Here is a 23,502-nt window from a genome sequence, read left to right on the forward strand (position 1 = left end):
AAGGGACAGGGTAGAGAGGGAGGGAGACATGCTGGCTTGGAGAAGGGGGGCTGGAGGACCACTGCCTCCCCTGGGGTCATGGCACGGCACGATTCAGGTGGTCCCTGCCTGCCTGCGTGAGCGGTGGCAATAGGATGGCCGAGGCTTCACACAGCTAGGCTCCTGGGAGGATGCACGGAGGGACGGCAGTACTTCCTGCTCAGCCTGAGTCTGGGTGACCTGGGAAGGGAGGTGGGTCCTCTTGCCCTTGTGCTCTGGGGCTCACTCATGCCTCTCCTTGTTTTTGCCAGAGGGTGTATGAACTCGTTGGGGGGTGGGGGCAGAAGAGAGGTGAGAAAGCACCCCCCAGGGGCCATGGTCATGCTGCATTCCTTCTCCTTGTCTCTCCTCCTGGCACCCTGGAAGCTGGTGACAGCACAGCTCAGGACTGAGGCCCCACAGATGCAGCTTTGACGGGGACCAAACGGACATGCCCCTGAGTTCATAGATGCTTGTTGAGTCTCCCCCTGGGTGGAGGGCTCCCTGACACCGTTTCCAGAATCCCAGGCTGCCTTCTCCATGGCTCAGTTTTAGTAAGCAAGGCAGTCTCCTGGCTGTTTTAAAGGACAACGGGCCTCGCTGGGGTGAATCAGAGTGAGTAAAGGAGGGAGGAGCAGGAAGGGGCCTCAGCCTCCTCCGCAAGCCTTTAGAAGCCCAGGCTGCCTTCTCCATGGCTCAGTTTTAGTAAGCAAGGCAGTCTCCTGGCTGTTTTAAAGGACAACGGGCCTCGCTGGGGTGAATCAGAGTGAGTAAAGGAGGGAGGAGCAGGAAGGGGCCTCAGCCTCCTCCGCAAGCCTTTGGCTGAGGACAGTGGCTGTGCACACGTGCCTGGCGTGTTTCTCCAGCCGCCGAGCCTGGGACTTGAACTGCTTAGTTGGCTAGCAGGTCCCTGGCCTCCGCCTGCTAGCTGCCCCTCTTTGAAACCCTCTTGCACACTTCACAGAAGGAAAAGCCATTTTCTTTTAGCTCTGCTAGCATCTGTGTCCCCATTCCCATGTCCCTGACAGCTGACCATCCTCCCTGCTGCCCAGGCTGCCGAGGGCTGCTGCTCCAGGCGCGGTTAGGCTCACGCAGTGACAGGAGAATCACTGCTGCCCCCCAGCGGCCACACGTGGGATCTCCGGCCCTGCCCCACCACTCCTCTGAGATAAATCCTACATGTGTTCCAGTCTTTGTAAGGAAAGGCAGAGGCTTCGCTCTCACTTTCTATGCCTTAGCTTAAAAAACGTGGCCCAGCTGTGGTGGTGCATGCTGCTGAGACACTGTGCTCTGCGGGCTGAGACCACAGGGGAGGCCCTGGTTTGCTTCCTGGTCTGATATAAAAACAGGGCACTGAGGCATGGGCAGCAATCCCAAGGATTAGGGAGGCCAAGGCAACACGGCCAGACCCTGTCTTAAAGAGGCAAAAATCCCACATTATACTCGCGTGGCAAAGGGAGTCTCTGCTTTGGAATCAAGAGATTGACTTCCGTGGCGGGATGCAGCGTTTCCTGATCTGGGCATGACTGCCATTTGGGACCAGAGGGTTCTCTTGTGGGCACTGCCTGGTGCACTGTGGGCTGTTCAGCAGCATCCCTGGTCTCTGCCCACTGGATGCCCACAGCACGCCCTCCTCCCCCACTTAAGACAAACAAAATCGTCCCAGACATTGCCAGGTGTCCCCTGGCAACTGCAATGCTGTCCTCAGTTGAGACCCACCAATGTAGAGAAAAGGAAGGGCCTGCAGGTCCACAGACAAGGCCACGGCCACCTACCTGAGGATTACAGAGCCTCGGCCTTTCAATACAACTGACCCAGGACTCTGGTTGACTCCAGATGGGACACGGGAACACAAAATCAGAACCAGCCCAGCCTGGCTCCTCTCAGCCATACTTATCCTGGCTCGTCTTCACAGCTGAGTCTCAGGCCAGCAACGCTGGGCCCTATCATGGCGGGGCTGGTGCCCTGATTCAGGCAAGCTTCCCCCCAGGTCCCTATGCTGCAGGACCACAGGTCACATAGTCACTGCAGCCACCCACCCCAGACAGTGAGGAAGGCTCTTGTGTGGCCTCTGTCGTCAACTATCTGCTGGCTCACCTGGTCATCGCGTCTGTGTGCAGTCTGTCTGCCATCACTCTGCCAGGCTCTGGGGATAAATGACGGTCCCTGCACACAGCACATCCCTAGACCGTGGCTCAATAGGGAGGAGAGCAGGGAGGAGGTGAGAAAACGTAGCAGTTAAGGTCACAGTGGAGCTATCCGAGGTGGGTGGGCTGCCCAGACCACGGACCGTGAGAAGCCGGCCCTGTCTTTCACCAGCCCCCCCCCCACACCCGAGCCACCTGGAGACTCCTATAGCAGGGCCACTCCTGCCATCTGGAAGTCCTCGCTGGCCCTGAGTTAGCTGCGGGGTCTGAGGCAGCCATCGCTCAACCTCAGGGTCTGGGTGGCAGCTGTCCCTGGAAGCAGGTGGTAGCTCAGTTCAGGACTGTCTTGCTGTCTCAGACAAAGGACCTGACAGTCACTGCCTTGACAGGGACCAAATACAGACACTCCTCCAGTCCACACATACCCGTCGAGTGCTGCCCTGGGCGGAGGGCTCCCCCAGGCGGTAGTCCCAGAATCCCAGGCCGCTGCTTCTCTGTTGCTCAGTTTAAGCGGGGCCGTCTGCTGACTGTTTTAAACAACCGCGGGCCTCCGCTGGGGAGATCAGAGTGGGTCAGTGAGGGAGGAAGTACCACAGCCCAGCAGGAAAATGCCTGGGCAGCTGGGAGAGCATGGAAAGCAAGGGGCCTCGGCCTCCTCCTCAAGCCTCTGGCTGGGGACAGTGGCCGTGCGCAGAGAGGACGCGTCTGACAAACTCAGATACCTCGGGTCCCCCTCTCCAGGTTCCCCACCCCCAGCCACTGCCTTTGGCACTTGCGATAGGAGACGCACTCCAGATAACACACAGAGAATCCAAACTGCGTCCTCCCTTGAGCTGGACAGGGAGCAGGACAAGCCCTAAGACCAAAGCAGAGGCAGTTGCTGGCTCAGTCCTTTCTAGAGAGACCCGCCATCCTGGTTTAGTGCTGGAAGTCCTGTGTTCTGGGCTAACCAGGACAGCCGGCCACCCTCTGGGCTCCACTCTCCCTGAGTACTTCCTTCCACTAGGGGAGAGTGAGGTCTGTCAGCAAGTCCGAGGGCGAGGTGACAGAGGACAGGGGCTGCATGTACCCTCATGCAGAGGTGTGGGCAGAGGGGTGTTGAGGTGGGGGCTAAACCCCACAGGCTCTGAGGGATGAGGCTGAGAGTCCCATGATTCTGGGGCCTCCACTTACTCTGTATATCTTTGCTGCCTCCTCAGAACTGCGGATCTTGCTGCTGTGCGGTAGTGACCTGCTGGAGTCCTTCTGCATCCCAGGGCTCTGGAACGAGGCAGATGTGAGTAGTGGGGCCGGGGGTGCCCTCCAGCCGACACAGGGAAGGATGGGGAGCTCACACTGATCCTGGTCTCTCCCACCTCAAGTCTTTCACCTCCTGTGAGCTCCCAGGAGGGCAATGCATTCACATCACCATGGAAGGAAACGCTCACCTAGCCCCAAGTTTTCCATGCTCACGCCTCCTGCCACTTGCTCCTGTAAAGCCCCTGGGAACAAAGCCACCCACGTCAGAGGACACCTTTCCCCCAGGAGGAAGAGTGTGTTGGGGGAAGGATAAAAACACGTGCTCTTTGGAGGCGATTCTGTGTTGTTTGCCTGTGATTCCCTTTGAAGAGGCAGTAAATGGCAAGAGGTCAGTAGGATCCTCTGGTTATTGCCGGGGGATAGAAAGAGCCCTTGGGAGCTCGAGTGACACTTGCCAGATCTGAGATGATCTGAAATCAGTCATCCACACGCTACTCTTCACACGTCCGTTCATTCCTGTTCTTTCCTTACTTTAGTAATGTTTTAAAAAGCTGATTTATTTACTATGAGAGAGGGAAAGTGAGAGAGAACAAGGGAGAAGGCGGCACCTCCAGTAGGGCCTTTACGCCGGGACCCATCCGCACTCCGCCTCAGCCAACCAGGATTACAGGCCTGCCTGTGTGCACTCACCTTGTACAGGAAGACCTCAGGCCATGAACTCGGGACCTTCCCGTGTGACCCTAGCCTTGTGGAGCCTCGTGTTACTGCTGGGCCACGTGACTAGCTCATTCTTGCTCTTTTAACCCGGGCTAATGCTAGCTCCCCAACCTCACAGGCCTGTGCAAATTCAATTCCCAGAACAGCAATTTCAGACGTAACACTTTTCTGTTACCTTGCTGTGTGACCCCATGCAGATTACCCAACTCCTTTGAGGCTCAGTTGTTTTTAATTCTTTTTTAAAAATAATAGCATATGTGTGCACATAATATGTGTGTGTATGTGTGAATATATATATATATATATACATATATACACACACACACATATATATATATATATATATATATGTGTGTGTGTGTATATAGATAGATAGATAGAGAGAGAGAGTCCTCAACAGGATCTTGTCATACCATGATCCCCCTTTGCCCAGCTTTCTAGCACCCCAGGATTGTAACTTTTTGAGGCCAACCTGGAGAGCCAAACCTGTGGTCAGTCATGTGGCCTCCAGCACTTCAGTCCATTAACCTATAGATCTGTTCACTTTGGCTGGGCCAGTTTTTTTTTTTCTTTTTTTTTTTTTTTCAGTCTACTAAAAAGTACAGAATATTGGGACCAGCAGATGGCGTAATGGTTATGTTGCTGGACTCCCACATGGCCGACCACGGTTTGAGTTCCTGACTCTGTTGGTTAAAACTCACATCAGGCACATGTATGTGTGTTCCCAAGAGGAGAATGGAGAAGGGATTATGGCAGGGCCACGCCCCCTGGGAGGAGTGATTTCTCACTTTGTGTCTCTCCATTCTCTTACACTTGCCTGGTGTGAGTTTAAGCCACAAGGTCTGGGACTTGAACTGCAGTCGACTACATGGGAGTCCAGTGACATAGCCATTACGCCAACTGCTAGTCCCAGAAGAGATTATTTTAAAAACTCCATTCTTGGCCAGCTGTGGTGGTTCAGTGGTAACACAACATGATGCTGAAGCTAGAAAGGTTCCAGGTTCTTCCCATGCAGGCTGGGCACCTGCATACGCCTGTGATCCCAGCTGATTGAGGCTGGGAGGAGACTGACATGAAGACCCTATTGGGAATGCCTGCCTGTCTCTCCCTCTTTCTCTCTCTGTCTGAAGAAATAAATAATAAACTTAAAAAGAAAAACCCTCCATTCTAATATGCACATGAGAACTTTAATTCACAGTGTTTAAGAAAGAAATATGAATGAAGAAAAGATGTTCTATCAATGCTACCTTTTCAGCCCAGTGAAAACACAGATAGAGATTTGGGGAAGAAAAAGACTGAAAATCATGTAATTGATTAGATAGCCTTGGACCAATTTAAGCTTGGGATTTGGAAGTCTATAAATAGTTACTTAGACCCCAACAGAAAAGCATCCATGGCTTTCCCAGTATTACCCAACGATTCATCCAGCAAATTCTCCCTCAGCTGTAACACTGGCACTTTTATATCCTGGCAGAAAATTACATCTATGAGCTCAAACTTGTCTTCAATCCCTGGCTATTCCTAACTAGTCAGTGAGTTACCTTAAGGCCCATGTCCCTTCAGAACTAAATAACAAAAAGAAAGGGAAAGAAAAAAAAAATCAATCATGACTTTAATACCATGATTCAAAGTACTAGTACATCCTTTGAGAAAGCTACAAAGATATAAGGAAGCGAAGATTCACAGGGTATATCTGTGCTAATAGAAGAAAACCATGGTGTAGATGAGACATCGTTGTAACGCCATCTGCTGTGCAGTTTCTAGCTCTCGTCATTGTTCAGGATGACCTTACTTGTACCGAACCACACACCTAGCAATGCATGGGTACCACGAATGATTTCTTTCTAGTCAACTGGTAATTGGGTTTAACCTGATTAAACGAGTGACCCTGGAGTCTCAGTAAGTTCAAAGCTCACTGCCTTATTTCCTGATGCCCAGATATGCAAGTTCCCAGCTCTGCGGGTCTCCAAAGGAATAAACGAGGAAAAAAAAAAAAAAAAAAAAAACCTACAGAATATTTTCTATGGTTGAAATTTTAAAGAAATATGCAATACAGTCCCTGATCCCCAAGTATCAGGTAGCATAACATAAACATGAATTTTTTCATGTCATTTATGTGTTTCTGGTGGGAAAACAGAGAGAAGAGAGGCAAACTTCAGGGTCAGACTTAAGCTGCAGCTCTGCTCCAACGCAGCTGGTGACAAGATAGAGTCTGAGCTCCAGTTTTCCTGTTTCTGAAATGGGTGTCATAACAGAGTCTACCTCACATGATTTGGGAGGACTTAAATGATCCCGTCTATTCAAGTGCCATATCTAACACGCGGTTACAAGCAGCAATGCGGTGAGCGAATTTATTCGACGGCCTGCACTTACACGCCGAGCCATAGCCAGGAAGGGCACGGTGTTGCAGGGAGGCGAGGTATACTGTGAAGTCTTTTTAGCTCCTCCCTGAATACTTTCCACAAGTGAAATTTTAAATCTCCTTTCAGTTCTGGATTAAGTGGCTTAATTAGCTTTCACTTTCCTCACTACTTCACAGGGTTCTGTGCAAGGAAGTTTGCACAATCTCAGCAAAGCTCCTGCAAGTATCCAGGCTAATTTGAGTCATTGCCTATCAGCCTCCAGGGTAGCAGCCTAAAGTGCAGCTTACAGGAGCAAGGAGTCCCTGGGGGCTGTTGACTGAGGGTGACCGTGAGGAGCCCCCTCCCAAAGGCAGATTCAGAACCATGCACAACATGGGGCCCTTGCTTTGAGGCCCTCCCTCTCTGTTCTCCCGGCTAGACTGCAGGGCCTCTACCTGCTCTCCAAGAAGGCTGCTCCTGGTGGTGTCAGACACCAAATTTTGAGGGCCAGGGAGAAGACCTCTAAGTGCCCCCTCTTCTGGTTGGTTCCTGGTACTGGGACCAGGGTTGGTTGGTTAAGACAGAAAATTAGAAAAACCAGTAGTTGTAGACTACCAGGAATATGACAACGGAGGTAGACTGAAGTCTTTATCTGTTCAGATGTGTTCCCACTTGACCACTTGGTTAAGGGCCAATCCTGATTCTTCCGCTGCCGGGTTCCCTAGGAAGATGAGAGAATTTCTATCTCTACGGACTGTTGTGGGAAAAGGGCAGGGATTCTCTTATCCCATTCTCAATACCTAGTCTGAGAGAGATGACTTTGGAGTATCCCTTGGAAGCTGGTACGAATGAGATAATGAACCAATAGCAAGGTGAGGTAATCAACTAGTCCTAGTTTTCACAGGGCTTACCCAGTCTTAAAACAGAAAGTCCCACACCCTGGAAATCCCCTGGGTTCCTGGGACATCAGCATCTCAGAGGGCAGAACAGCCCCAGGACAGCAGGGATGTTGTATCTATTCCTTTCAGGGCAGCAAGAATCCTAGACCCCTGCGGAAGCCTGGGGTGGACCTACATCCCCACCTCTCACAGCAAATTGCTCGATCCCTTGACTCAGTCCACAACCGCTCTGTGAGGGCCTGAGAATCCTCACATCTGAGGTAGATGGGGAAAGAAATCTAAGAGTCATTCCTTACACACATAAGGAGTGTGAACCTCAGACACACAGAGGTATGCCAGAAATATCACATTTAATTTATTTAAACCAAATTAAAATTCAATTCTGAATCCCTGTTCCAGTGGAGGGTAGACATTTAGTCTGAGTCATCACTGGCCTGAGAGGCTCCCATCTGCCTTGGATGTGAGGGCATTCCTTCAGTCCCAGTTCCCCTGGGTCTCTGTCTGAGCCTTCATGATCCCAGAAACCCATGATGCTCTGCTCCTAGCCCACCTGGAGGAGAGGACTCCTGGCTGGGTCTGAGAGCCTAGTGCTGGCCCCACACCTGTGATCACCAGGGCCCATTCTTCTCTGAGGCTTTATCCTTGGAGTGCTGTCCAGAAGCAGAGGGGTGGGAAGTTTTTCAGATCTTCAGCCTCATCCTACTATAGGGAAGCTGGGAGGAGGCCCTCAGACCTCTTCTTCCTTCTTTCTGCCTTCTTCTTGTTTAAGGTTCTTTTGTTACCCATGAGAGAGAACACATGTGCACACACGAGAAAGAGAGGCACCCTGGACAGTGTCTGGTCACGCTGTGACCCCCTTTTCCCAGCCCTCCAGCTCGTCAGGGTCTAGGACATGCAACACACGTGCCTCATGTGTTTTCAAGCTGACTGGGGAGTCAGACCCTTAGTTGGCCATGTGGTTTCCAGCACAGCAGTTCAGTTTGCTACTGACAGCGGCCAACTGTGCCACCAGGCCAGGTCCCCTTCTTTCATTTTTTCTTTTTGTTTTTTTTAGTTCATTCATTTCTTCTATGAGACGAGATAGACTTTCTCAACAGGGTCCCCATGCCAGTCTGCCCTCAGCCTCAGACAGCCATGATTGTGGACCCACATGTTCATGCATGGCATGCCCAGGGAGGTACCAGGATGTGAACCCAGGACCTCCCCCATCTGGTTCTGATTGTGCCACTGTCCAGCCCATTCCTTCTTCCCTTTTTGAAGCTATCTTCTCTACTTTCTCTTCCTTCCTTAGGACATCTAGTGAAATTTCTTTCTTTTTCCTTTTTCTTTTGAGGGGGGATATTGCCATAGGACACATACTCTAGCCAGAGAGAGACAGAGGAAAGTGAGAAATCACCCCCAGGGGGATGGCCACGCCACAATTCCTTCTCCTCCATTCTCTTTGTATCTTGGGCATACACGCATATTTGCCTGATGTGATTTTCAAGCCACCGGGTGGGAGTCCAGGGATGTAATTGCTACACCATCTGCTGGCCCTGATCGCAGACTTCTTAGAGACCAGGCACTTGGGGCCAGGAAGGCAGGGAGGATGGCAAAGCTTCTTGAGAAAGTCCCTGGCCCAGGCTCTAATTCCGGCCTCCATGCCATCTCCAGGATCCTCAGCAGAGAGTCAGGAGAGTAGCCACTGGTTCACACAGACCTGGGAGAAGTGGAAGCCTCCAAACTCCTAGGAAGAAAGCTTAAAAGAGGGTGTGGAATGACCTGGCCTCAGGCCAGAGGACCTGCTGAGATGGTCTGTTCCACGCCAGAAGGCCTCTTCCGGCCTCTGCAGTCAAGCTCTCCCCACCAGGCAGTTTTGTTTTCTTTTGCCTTGCCTTGGATTTCTACACCAACTCTCCACCCAGAAATCCAATTACACTGTAAAGGCACAGCCCCACCCCCACCCCAACACCTCCCCGTGGCATTTCCCATCAGGCACAGAGATTGGCCATTAGCCTACAGTGAATCCTGACCTCCTCTGACCAGTGACACGCCCTTCCCCTGACATTCCCGCGGGGAGAAAATTCCATACATATTCATCGAGTTTCTCTAGAGCTGAAGACAAAGGAGTGACTGTGTGTCCTGGCAATTGGCATTTTCACTCTTGATTTCTGAGGGAAATCAAGATCCAGGCTCCTGGACCAGCCTCAGGGAATCTGGACCCAGCCTTGACCCCTCCACCCCATCCTCTTCACCCCACCCTCACCCCATCCCATTTCAGCGTTCTTTGTTAGAGAAGGGGTCCCCACCAAGTGATCCTTTGTTTCTCTGCGTAATGATACCAGCCCAGTGCTGGTACCCAGACAAGGATCCTGTGGTGAGACGTCAAGGCCAGGGGCTGATTTGTGAAGCAAGAGCTTTTATACTCTCTGTCTCCCCCCACCCAAACAAAAGCCATTGTCTAGGGATCAGAGACTGAGGCTGTCAGGGCTTTATTCATCATATTTTAATGGAAGGCAGGCAAAGTCATTCCAATTCCAGCGTGCCTTCCTCAGATCAATCTTTCAACAAATACTTACTGAGTGCCCAGCATTGTTTGCCCTTGAGGCCCTTGCACTCTAAAAATTCCTTACATTTTATTATATTATTTCTTTATAGTACATTAAACAAAAACATGTCAAAGATTTAGAAGAGTTCCTGAACCGTATATGTTAAAATATTCATTGAGGGGACCAGGAGGTCTCCTAGTGATTATGTCACTGGACTCCCACATGGCTGACCGCATTTCAAGTCCTGGACCCTGTGGCTTGAAAATCACATTGGACACATGTGTGTGTGTACCCAAGATCCCATGGCCATCCTCCCCGGGGTCGGGGGTGGTGGCTAATTTCTTGCTTTCCCTCACTGTCTCTGTCTCTCTCTCTCTCTGGTAAGTGCATGTGCCCTATGGCAAAAACTTGGAAAAAAAAAAAAAAAAGAACTCACTGAGCACCTACCATGTGACAGACACTGTTCTAGAGATGGAATAACTGAGAAAACAAAATAGATGAATACCCAGTCACACGCTGTACTTTCTAGGGGGCAGACCAACAACATTGTGATTGCTTCTCATGAATTGTCATATTTAATCCCTATAACACCTGCAAAGTGGAATCTGTTCCCATTTTACAGATGTGTAAACCAAGGCGCAAATGGACCATGGCTTTTGTTGTCCATATAGCTATTGGACAAGTTTTCAGATCCTTAATCCAGATTAAACAGACTAGTGGGAGTAATAACATGTTTTGTCTGGAGCTGGCCACAGGGGAGAAGGTGACCCTTGCAGTGGGCTTTGTATGATGGGCTGGACTGGATTAAGCAGGTGGGAAGAAGAGAGTTCTTTGAGTAGGGAGGAGGTGTAAAAGAGCCAGTGGTAATAAGACCTTTGGGGGAAATGGTTCTAGATGGTTGAATAGGTTTATTTTGTTTTTGTTTGTTTTGTTTTTTAATTGCCAGAGTGCATACACACTCATCAGAAAGAGACAGATGGAGTGGGGGTCGGGAGGAAGCACTTTTTAGTCGGCTGTAGTCATGCCTCAATCCCTTCTCCATTTCTTAATCCATCTGGATGTTGGACATGCACACCTTATGTGTCTTTTTCAAGCCCCAAGGCCAAGATTTGAACAGTGGTCTGGCCGTATGGGATGTGGGATCTGGCTCCCTTAACTATTGCACAACTGGTTTGTTCCTTTCTTGATCTACACTTAGAAAAGTATTAACTTTGGATCAAATGAGCACATTCATTAAGTTTAATAATGACATGTATTAGCTGCTCACAAGGGTATTTGCATATTAAATAAGCAAGGATCAATTTTTAACCCAAAGGAGTGAAAATCTAAATTAGGCACCAGAGGTGGGCCAGGAAAGGAGTTGGCTTTTTTCTTTTGTTCTTTTTCTTTCTATGGCTTCTCACAGCCCACATTCCATAGGCTGGCTCTAATTGGCTGTGTCCCACGTTTGTCTAGCCAACCAGCCATGGGCTGACTGCTTCCTACATCCATCAGCTGTGGGAAAACTACCAAAGAAAATAAACAGAGGAAGAGCCTGAGGCATTAGCCACTCCAGAAGAAATCCCAGGGCCCAGGATAAATGGAGCAAAGACAAACATTTGGTTATTCAGGCTCAGATGGTTTTTATCAGCACCAGCCAGGAAACACGATGGCCTCTTCCACCCCAGGGATTAGGCCCCTACACTGATAAGGCTGATGGCGAGGAAGGGCTCAGGAGGAGGCAGCTCAGTTCCTACCATGGGTTCTACTTGTTCTCGTGTGAACAGTGCTGTTGGTTTGGTTTTGTGGCTTTTGACTTCAGTCTGGAATCCCCTGCTGTCCTACACTCCCAACTTGCCCATGGGAGTGGGAATGATTTCCTCTGGGAAGCCCTTCTGAAGGATCATCCCCCTCCCTTTACTCCCCTGCATTAAAAGAACCATCCTGGAAATGCAGTCCCACCATCTTGACTCTGACCTCCTAACCTCTGTCCAGCCTTCCCTCCAGATTCTTTAATGAAATGGATGGAGCATGTGTCAGAGGCTCCTCACAAATGTGTGCTTCTGCTGGAAGCTCTCTGTTTGTGTGTTTTTAAAACCCACCTCAAAGCAATCTATGCTCCAGCGTAGATAATTTAAAAGGATGATTGGAAGACTTAGCCCATGCAAACTGGAAGAAAGGATAAAATAATCTATTTTCTTTTCTTTTTTCTTTTCTTTTCTTTTTATTTTATTGCCAGAGGTTATGTGTATTCACTAGAGAGAGGCAGAGAGACAGAGAGAGATAAGGGGAGAAACCCCTCTCCCCCATGGAGCATAGTCATGCCACAATCCCTTGTCCTCCATTTCTCCATCCTGTTGGGATTTGGGGCATGCCTACCCACATATGTGGCATATTTTTCAAACTACATGGGCCAAGATTTGAACTGCAGTCAGTTATGTGAGATATGGCTCCCTTAACCACTGGTACATAGGGTTGACCCAAGAATGTATTTTTGAATTAAAGTCAAAAATCTTCGAGTCCCTAAAATCTGAGTCTTAAAAATGGATCTGATGACATGGTGCTGACAGATGGCCTCATGGTTAAGTTGCTGGACTCCACATGGCCTACCACAGTTCGAGTCCTGGACCTGGTGGCTTAAACATCATGCCGGGCATATGTGTGTGCATGCCCAAGATCCCAGGAAGAGAATGAAGAAGGGATTGCAGTGTGGCCATTCCCCTAGAGGATGATTTCTCATGTTACCTCTCTCTATCTCTGTCTCTATCTCTCTCTCTTCCAATGAGCACATGTGTCCTAAGGCAAAAACCTCTTAAAAAAAAAAAAGGATCTGGTGACCTTACAGAAGTAGAGAATTGAAGAATGATAGTTAGAAGCTGGAAAAATTAGTGGAGAGAGGAGACAGAGAGATATATAACTAAAAGGGAGAATTTCAAATGTTCCCAAAACAAAATAATGATTAATGGCCAAGATGGTGGAGATGCTAATTACCCAGATCACTACACATTGTGTTCTTGTACTGAAAAATCACACTGTGCCCCATACATATCATATGTACAATTATTACGTGCCAATAAAAATGTATCTAGAAGAGGTATGAGGTAATGGAGAGGGTCTTTAAGGCAGATCAGAGCATGGTCCAGTTAACTTACCAGCCTTGCAACTCTGGTAGGTCGCTAAGTCTCATGGAGTCTTGGTTTTCCCATCTGCAAAATGAGAATGGAAGCACACAGTTCAGAAGATCGCTGTTAAAAGGATTCAGTGAGACAATTAATGAAGTCCCTAGTGTAGTGTGTGGTACATTCCCTGCTTTCTGATGGCCCAGTGTTCATCCCTGACCACCATTATTGGGAGAAGAAGCACAGGATGTCCTGTACCAGAAGAGAGCTCTGTTTGCAGAGAAGAGCAGTATTCTGACCCCTGATCTCAGAATGATCCCCCAAAGACTCTTACTAGCTAGACTTGCCAGGGAAAGTCAATATAAATTGAACCCTGTGGTTAATAGGGGTTGAGCCCTCTGGTTTTTTTGTTTGTTTGTTTGTTTAAGAGGTTTTTGCCTTAAGGCATGTGTGCTCACCAGAGAAAGAGAGAGACAGATAGACAGACACAGTGAGAAGGAAAGTAAGATATCACACCCCCCCAGGGAGTATGACCATGCCACAATTCCTTCTCCTCCATTCCCTCCTGGGATTTGAGGCATGCATGCACACATACCTAGTGTGAGTTTCAAGCCACTGGGTCTGGGACTCGAACCATAGTCAGCCCTGTGGGAGTCCAGCGATGTAACTACCACACCATTTGCTAGTCCTGAGCCCTCTATTTAAAACACTCTTATGACTTCTTGCAGATGGAATGAAAACTCATCTTTATTGTAGTCTGGTTCTTGTCCACTTTTTCTACCTATTCACCTCGTCTCTATTTGATCAGTTTTCCTCACGTCACGGCCTTTACACAAGCTGTGGCTGCTTAGACTTACTCAGCTGAACACGTTTTATGGGGGCAAGGGGGAGCTATGGATTAGAAATAAACATAAAAATAAACACACAAAGACATACAAGTATAGAAAAGTGAGGATAAGATGGGCCCAACATCTTTGATGGAGATAGCCACGGCGCTCAATCTGTCCCAGGTTTATTCTTTTAAAGGGCAGAAAATGGAGGAAGGGGAAGTGGAATGCAAAGCCAGTTGTTTTCAGATGTTAATCAGCTGAAGATGTGAGGACAACTGGTGCCATGTAGTTTTCCTGACTTTTTGGGGCCAATTCTGATAAACACATGAGTATTCACATGTCAATTGCTTTCATTGCTCTGCAAATGTCTGCTCATGAAATCACATTTCTGCATGTATCTGAAGGTCACCATGTTTGTTCAGGTTGCCCACTCTCCACATGTGGCCTCACTGGGAATGCTCTTTACCCAGATATCCTATGTCTAGCCTCTTCTCATTTAGGTTTCAATTAAAAGTCATTTGTTTTATATTCGGTATTAAGAAAATCATCATGGAAATGTAGTCTTACCTTCCCAACTCTGACCTCTCTATTTAATGTTATTTATTTTTTTAAAAACTTGTTTATTTAATATTATCATTACTATTATTCAGTTTGAGCAGAGAGAGAGAGTGAGAAAGTATATCACCAAGTCCTGGACTCAAACTATAGTCAGCCATGTGGGAGTCCAGCACCCCAACCACCACACCACCTATTATAATATATATTTATTTGTTTATGATATCTTCCCAATAGTAGTTAAGCTCTGGGAGTACAGGAAATTCACCTATGCTATTTATCAACACCAGAACAGTGCCCAGTTCATCATGTCAATAAAGTTTGTTGAATAAAAAATAAAAAGGATACTTGAGAACCACTTGGTTGGAAGAGTTCAGCCCATAAGATAATTTATGTCCACTATGAGATGTGACCAAACTTTTGCCAATTACCTATAATGCATTAGCCACTATAAGATATTAGACACCCAAGGGTAACCTGCCCTTATGCTTCACAGCAGTAGGTACAATTGAATATTATCATTTATTTAATGTCTCCCACTAGACAGTGATCTAACCAAGAGATGCAACCATAACTGTCTTGCTAATCTCTGTGTTCCTAATGTCTAGGAAAGTGCCTAGACCTGCCTCTGGCTAAGACCATAAGGCATCTGCCCACCCAGAGTATCCCCTAAAATCCTGCAGAGCAGGTCTTGAAATTCAGTCTCTTAGGGGGATGTTAGTACCTCCATTCTGTCCAAGAGACTTGCTGCTTGGGTTCTGAGTGTTCCCTCTCCCAAGGTCAAGTGGCTTTCTGACTCAACATGCTTCATATCCTTCCTTCAGATTCCCCACATTTGGTGAAGCGGGGTCTGCCCCCTCCTACTTCCTCTCCTTATCCCCAATCATAACTCCCTTGGGGAGCCTTTGACCAGAAGACAAAAAGATATGATCAAAGCTGTGCCTGTGAGGAGGAAGTTGAAGCAGGATGAATGTCCCAGACCCCCACCTCTGAGACATGGCACAGGCCATGGCTAGACTGAAAGGGCCACTATATGCAGCAGGGAGAGATTGTGCCCTGATCCTGCCCACTGGGGTTTGGCAGTGTGGGGTCACAGTGGCTGTCATCGGGAATGGTGTTTGCTCATCAGGACAGCTCTGCTGCATTGGCTACTCACACACCCCACCTCCCCACCTAAGGCAGGACCCACAGAGTCTTCATGAATACAACGGAAGCTAGACCCCTGAAGCTGAAATGAAAGCCCAGCCCCAGAGGCATGGGCATGTTTCCACAGACTCCATAGGTAAGAGGACCTGAGCAACTCTGTTTCCTGGGGTCATAAGTCTGTCTAACCACTCCTATTTTCCAGGGCATAGGAGGAATGTCCTCATTCTTGCTGGAATCCCCATAGGTGCTTAGGTACTTGTCCTATGGGTATCTCAGTTTGACTTCATCCCAAACCACACCAGAGCATTTTAAACTTAGACAACCGCTCATGTGATTTAAAGAACAATTTTCCAAGACGGGAGCTTAGTAAAGAGATAAGTCCCAGTCCATTGATATGTGCTCATCAAAATCCCTAGGGAGGGGTCTGGGGATTCTGTTTTGCTGCTGTTGATTTGATTTCACTCTTTATTTTTTCATAAATAAGACTTTTTACTTGTCACCATTAGAAGTCTGAATTGTAGGGGCCAACAGATGGCATAGTGGTGATATCGTGGGACTTCCACATGGCAAACCACGGTTCGATTCCCAGACTCAATGGCTTGAAACTCAGACTGGGTGTGTCTGTGTGTGTGTGTGTGTGTGTGTGTATGCCCCTAAGACCCTGGGAAGAGAATAAGAAGAATTGTAGCATTACTGTCCCTCCTCAGGGTAGGTGTGATATCTCACCCAGCCTTCCCTCCAGATTCTTTAATGAAATGGATGGAGCATGTGTCAGAGGCTCCTCACAAATGTGTGCTTCTGCTGGAAGCTCTCTGTTTGTGTGTTTTTAAAACCCACCTCAAAGCAATCTATGCTCCAGCGTAGATAATTTAAAAGGATGATTGGAAGACTTAGCCCATGCAAACTGGAAGAAAGGATAAAATAATCTATTTTCTTTTCTTTTTTCTTTTCTTTTCTTTTTATTTTATTGCCAGAGGTTATGTGTATTCACTAGAGAGAGGCAGAGAGACAGAGAGAGATAAGGGGAGAAACCCCTCTCCCCCATGGAGCATAGTCATGCCACAATCCCTTGTCCTCCATTTCTCCATCCTGTTGGGATTTGGGGCATGCCTACCCACATATGTGGCATATTTTTCAAACTACATGGGCCAAGATTTGAACTGCAGTCAGTTATGTGAGATATGGCTCCCTTAACCACTGGTACATAGGGTTGACCCAAGAATGTATTTTTGAATTAAAGTCAAAAATCTTCGAGTCCCTAAAATCTGAGTCTTAAAAATGGATCTGATGACATGGTGCTGACAGATGGCCTCATGGTTAAGTTGCTGGACTCCACATGGCCTACCACAGTTCGAGTCCTGGACCTGGTGGCTTAAACATCATGCCGGGCATATGTGTGTGCATGCCCAAGATCCCAGGAAGAGAATGAAGAAGGGATTGCAGTGTGGCCATTCCCCTAGAGGATGATTTCTCATGTTACCTCTCTCTATCTCTGTCTCTATCTCTCTCTCTTCCAATGAGCACATGTGTCCTAAGGCAAAAACCTCTTAAAAAAAAAAAAGGATCTGGTGACCTTACAGAAGTAGAGAATTGAAGAATGATAGTTAGAAGCTGGAAAAATTAGTGGAGAGAGGAGACAGAGAGATATATAACTAAAAGGGAGAATTTCAAATGTTCCCAAAACAAAATAATGATTAATGGCCAAGATGGTGGAGATGCTAATTACCCAGATCACTACACATTGTGTTCTTGTACTGAAAAATCACACTGTGCCCCATACATATCATATGTACAATTATTACGTGCCAATAAAAATGTATCTAGAAGAGGTATGAGGTAATGGAGAGGGTCTTTAAGGCAGATCAGAGCATGGTCCAGTTAACTTACCAGCCTTGCAACTCTGGTAGGTCGCTAAGTCTCATGGAGTCTTGGTTTTCCCATCTGCAAAATGAGAATGGAAGCACACAGTTCAGAAGATCGCTGTTAAAAGGATTCAGTGAGACAATTAATGAAGTCCCTAGTGTAGTGTGTGGTACATTCCCTGCTTTCTGATGGCCCAGTGTTCATCCCTGACCACCATTATTGGGAGAAGAAGCACAGGATGTCCTGTACCAGAAGAGAGCTCTGTTTGCAGAGAAGAGCAGTATTCTGACCCCTGATCTCAGAATGATCCCCCAAAGACTCTTACTAGCTAGACTTGCCAGGGAAAGTCAATATAAATTGAACCCTGTGGTTAATAGGGGTTGAGCCCTCTGGTTTTTTTGTTTGTTTGTTTGTTTAAGAGGTTTTTGCCTTAAGGCATGTGTGCTCACCAGAGAAAGAGAGAGACAGATAGACAGACACAGTGAGAAGGAAAGTAAGATATCACACCCCCCCAGGGAGTATGACCATGCCACAATTCCTTCTCCTCCATTCCCTCCTGGGATTTGAGGCATGCATGCACACATACCTAGTGTGAGTTTCAAGCCACTGGGTCTGGGACTCGAACCATAGTCAGCCCTGTGGGAGTCCAGCGATGTAACTACCACACCATTTGCTAGTCCTGAGCCCTCTATTTAAAACACTCTTATGACTTCTTGCAGATGGAATGAAAACTCATCTTTATTGTAGTCTGGTTCTTGTCCACTTTTTCTACCTATTCACCTCGTCTCTATTTGATCAGTTTTCCTCACGTCACGGCCTTTACACAAGCTGTGGCTGCTTAGACTTACTCAGCTGAACACGTTTTATGGGGGCAAGGGGGAGCTATGGATTAGAAATAAACATAAAAATAAACACACAAAGACATACAAGTATAGAAAAGTGAGGATAAGATGGGCCCAACTTCTCTGATGGAGATAGCCACGGCGCTCAATCTGTCCCAGGTTTATTCTTTTAAAGGGCAGAAAATGGAGGAAAGGGAAGTGGAATGCAAAGCCAGTTGTTTTCAGATGTTAATCAGCTGAAGATGTGAGGACAACTGGTGCCATGTAGTTTTCCTGACTTTTTGGGGCCAATTCTGATAAACACATGAGTATTCACATGTCAATTGCTTTCATTGCTCTGCAAATGTCTGCTCATGAAATCACATTTCTGCATGTATCTGAAGGTCACCATGTTTGTTCAGGTTGCCCACTCTCCACATGTGGCCTCACTGGGAATGCTCTTTACCCAGATATCCTATGTCTAGCCTCTTCTCATTTAGGTTTCAATTAAAAGTCATTTGTTTTATATTCGGTATTAAGAAAATCATCATGGAAATGTAGTCTTACCTTCCCAACTCTGACCTCTCTATTTAATGTTATTTATTTTTTTAAAAACTTGTTTATTTAATATTATCATTACTATTATTCAGTTTGAGCAGAGAGAGAGAGTGAGAAAGTATATCACCAAGTCCTGGACTCAAACTATAGTCAGCCATGTGGGAGTCCAGCACCCCAACCACCACACCACCTATTATAATATATATTTATTTGTTTATGATATCTTCCCAATAGTAGTTAAGCTCTGGGAGTACAGGAAATTCACCTATGCTATTTATCAACACCAGAACAGTGCCCAGTTCATCATGTCAATAAAGTTTGTTGAATAAAAAATAAAAAGGATACTTGAGAACCACTTGGTTGGAAGAGTTCAGCCCATAAGATAATTTATGTCCACTATGAGATGTGACCAAACTTTTGCCAATTACCTATAATGCATTAGCCACTATAAGATATTAGACACCCAAGGGTAACCTGCCCTTATGCTTCACAGCAGTAGGTACAATTGAATATTATCATTTATTTAATGTCTCCCACTAGACAGTGATCTAACCAAGAGATGCAACCATAACTGTCTTGCTAATCTCTGTGTTCCTAATGTCTAGGAAAGTGCCTAGACCTGCCTCTGGCTAAGACCATAAGGCATCTGCCCACCCAGAGTATCCCCTAAAATCCTGCAGAGCAGGTCTTGAAATTCAGTCTCTTAGGGGGATGTTAGTACCTCCATTCTGTCCAAGAGACTTGCTGCTTGGGTTCTGAGTGTTCCCTCTCCCAAGGTCAAGTGGCTTTCTGACTCAACATGCTTCATATCCTTCCTTCAGATTCCCCACATTTGGTGAAGCGGGGTCTGCCCCCTCCTACTTCCTCTCCTTATCCCCAATCATAACTCCCTTGGGGAGCCTTTGACCAGAAGACAAAAAGATATGATCAAAGCTGTGCCTGTGAGGAGGAAGTTGAAGCAGGATGAATGTCCCAGACCCCCACCTCTGAGACATGGCACAGGCCATGGCTAGACTGAAAGGGCCACTATATGCAGCAGGGAGAGATTGTGCCCTGATCCTGCCCACTGGGGTTTGGCAGTGTGGGGTCACAGTGGCTGTCATCGGGAATGGTGTTTGCTCATCAGGACAGCTCTGCTGCATTGGCTACTCACACACCCCACCTCCCCACCTAAGGCAGGACCCACAGAGTCTTCATGAATACAACGGAAGCTAGACCCCTGAAGCTGAAATGAAAGCCCAGCCCCAGAGGCATGGGCATGTTTCCACAGACTCCATAGGTAAGAGGACCTGAGCAACTCTGTTTCCTGGGGTCATAAGTCTGTCTAACCACTCCTATTTTCCAGGGCATAGGAGGAATGTCCTCATTCTTGCTGGAATCCCCATAGGTGCTTAGGTACTTGTCCTATGGGTATCTCAGTTTGACTTCATCCCAAACCACACCAGAGCATTTTAAACTTAGACAACCGCTCATGTGATTTAAAGAACAATTTTCCAAGACGGGAGCTTAGTAAAGAGATAAGTCCCAGTCCATTGATATGTGCTCATCAAAATCCCTAGGGAGGGGTCTGGGGATTCTGTTTTGCTGCTGTTGATTTGATTTCACTCTTTATTTTTTCATAAATAAGACTTTTTACTTGTCACCATTAGAAGTCTGAATTGTAGGGGCCAACAGATGGCATAGTGGTGATATCGTGGGACTTCCACATGGCAAACCACGGTTCGATTCCCAGACTCAATGGCTTGAAACTCAGACTGGGTGTGTCTGTGTGTGTGTGTGTGTGTGTGTGTATGCCCCTAAGACCCTGGGAAGAGAATAAGAAGAATTGTAGCATTACTGTCCCTCCTCAGGGTAGGTGTGATATCTCACTTTCCCTCTCACTGTATCTGTCTCTCTCTCTCTCTCTCCCCCTAGCAAAAAGCATGTGCCCTAATGCAAAAATCTCTTTTAAAAAAAAAAGAAAAAGAAGTCTGAATTTTAAGCAGATTCTTGCATTGGTGGCTCAGGTCCATCATCCCCAGTAGCTTTTCCAGAATATTACCTTCACCATGAAGCTCCGTGAGTTTTCCTAAAAGCTTGGATTTCTCTGCCACTTTTACTTTTCTAGTGAAAACATCCATGAATAGAAAAAATATATTAGCAAGACTTTGCTTGTTTTTCCCAGTGCTGCCTGGACTCAACTTACTGACCACTTGTTTTGTTGTTTTTAGGTTTTTGCCTTAGGGCATATGTGATCGCCAGAGAGAAAGTGAGAAGCTTCCCTCTTTGTAGAGGGAAAGTAAGAAGTCATCCCCCAATGGGGATGACCATGCCACAATCCCTTCTCCATTCTCTCCTCTTAGGATTTTGGACACACATGCACACACACTCAGTGTGATTTTCAAGTCCAGGACTTGAACCGCTGTCTGCAATGTGGGAGTCCAGTGCCTTAGCCACCATGCCAATTTACCACTTCTTTAAAGTCACTTGGGTCCTGATTTGCATCCTCTCTGGATTTGGCAGACCTATTAGTGCTGAGCATGAGAAGTCTTCCAAATCTGATCATTGGGTTTTTAGTAAAACCAACACAGAACAAATGAAGCAAATAACCACTGATAGAGTTGACATCCACTTGAGCGTCAATCATGGCCTATCAGTTTTTGACCATGGAGCACATTTTGTCACAGATAAATTCATGCTACGGCAGTTAGGCAGGCAGGTTTTGCTCTGCACGTCCTCAGTAAGTTGCCTGGATTTTCTAAATACAACTTTATCATTCTGCATATCAGCAAAGATCATTTCAAACACATGACCACTGAGGCCAATAGATGTAGTTTTGGCTCCATAATTGTTTATTTTTTTCCAATACATCTTTCTTTTTAAATTTATTAATTCCATGAGTGAGATAAAGACACAACACCTTCAACAGGGTCCTGACTCTACGATTCACTGCCGACCACAACCAGCCCAGACCATGTGTGCCCAGGGAAGTCTCTGGATGCAAACCAGTAACCTCCCATGAGGGTCATCCTTGCGGACCACTGTGTTTTACTGCTGTGCCATTATCTGACCTCTCTCTCTATCTTTCTCTTGTTACCAATCTCATATATTACCGATCTTTTTTAGTTAATGGTTCGACCACTACCTCCCTGGCTCCCTTTTGCCTGCCTTGTCCTTGCCAACCGCCATGGGGTTGTTTAGAGCACTAAAAGGGCAGAAATACATCTCTATGAGAATTTCGGCACCTGAGTTCAGTATGCTAGGGATATAAGTCTGAATAGCGTGGTCAGAGAAGGTCTCGTCAAGAAGGTAATATCCAAGTGAAGGGTTATGAGCCAAGAATCACCATTTGATCCTTAATATTATCAGTCTGGCTGTTGAGAATCACCTGAAAAGGGTAAAAAGAAGTCACAGGGAGATAACTTCTCCCTGTGAGAATGATTCAAGTGAGACATGATGGAGCCAAATAAGTTTCCAAGTGCTCCGAACATGGCTTAAAATAACACAGTTTTACTCTATTTTTTTTAAGAACAATTTTATTTATTTATTTATTTATTAGTATTATTTTTAATTTGCCATAGGTCACATGAGCTCACCAGAGAGAGACAGACAGAGAGAGAGAAAATGAGAAAGCAAGCTGCCAGGTCTGGGACTCAAACCATGGTTGGGCCTATGGGACTCAAGCTCCCCAACCATCATGCCACCTGCGAGCCCCAACACAGATTTACTCTTACAGTTCTGGAAACTAGATTTCACTCAGCCAAGACCAAGTAGAGGGCATGCCCACACTCAAGCCAGGAAGTCTGTTTCCTTGACTTTTGTAGCTTTTAGAGCTGTTTTCTGCATGCCTTGGCCCGTGGCCCCTTCCTCCACTCTCAGGCCAACAGTGTAGCATTTTCCAATCTTTCTCTGTTTCATCCTAGCATCGTCACCTCTCTTATGTGTCTAATCTCCTTCTACCTCCCTCTACAAAAGATGCTTTTGTCATTGCACTTAGGGCCTGCCCAGATATTCTGAGCTAATCTTAACATTTTTGATTTACCCACATCTACCAAGTTTCTTTCTCCAAATAACACAACATTTGTAGACTCCAGAAATTAGGACCTGGCTATCATTGAGGCCAGTATTGAGCCCTCCCAGAGGAAGCTTCTAGAAGTGAGAAAGATGTGAGAAATAAGCAAATTCTGGTTTTGAAGATAAGACTTGGTTTGCTTACTTTTGGACTAAACATGAGATGAAAGAGAAAGAGGAATCATGAAATGCGAAGGCTTCTGGCCTGAGTAGTTGTGAGAAGTGAGTTTCTATTTTTTTTTAAATTTTTTTAAAATTTATTTAATTTAATTAATTTTTTTAATATTTTTTATTTACATTCATTCACTGTACATCATTACAGCATACAAAATGAGATTTTCCATCCAGAGTACACTGTATATTGTCTCAATCAAGCACATCAACAAACATGTTATTGTCAACAAATAATTTTCCATTTCTTGCTTCCTATATGTTTTGCTTTTTTCCCCCCAATTCTTGATCCCCTATCTCTTACCCTCTGCCATTTCCCACTCTCTTACCCCATTGTCTCTGGTATCTATGTTTGCTTTCTATACTGTTTTCCCCCCACATTTTATTGAATTACTAAAGATTTTAATTAATCTAAATATTTTCATAGCAAAAAACAGTTGATATATACATTTCCATGAACACAAGTCTAACTTTAGGCATCCTATAAAGTAGCACCTAGCTGGGGCTATATATCTTACTG

General features: G+C 46.5%; 1 protein-coding gene across 5 annotated transcripts in view; it reads left to right on the forward strand.

Moving 5' to 3' along the window:
* The window catches only part of NMNAT2 (nicotinamide nucleotide adenylyltransferase 2), a 267,967-nt gene that overhangs the window by 233,937 nt on the left and 10,528 nt on the right, over nt 1-23,502 (forward strand). For all 5 annotated transcript variants that reach the window (XM_006143883.3, XM_006143884.3, XM_006143885.3 and 2 more), the window contains one exon: nt 3,365-3,441. In XM_006143883.3, the coding sequence (XP_006143945.1) occupies nt 3,365-3,441 (77 nt within the window). The remainder of the gene's footprint in view (nt 1-3,364; nt 3,442-23,502) is intronic.

Source organism: Tupaia chinensis, unplaced genomic scaffold, assembly GCF_000334495.1.
Source record: "Tupaia chinensis unplaced genomic scaffold, TupChi_1.0 Scaffold000112_1, whole genome shotgun sequence".
NCBI classification, from domain to species: Eukaryota; Metazoa; Chordata; class Mammalia; order Scandentia; family Tupaiidae; genus Tupaia; species Tupaia belangeri.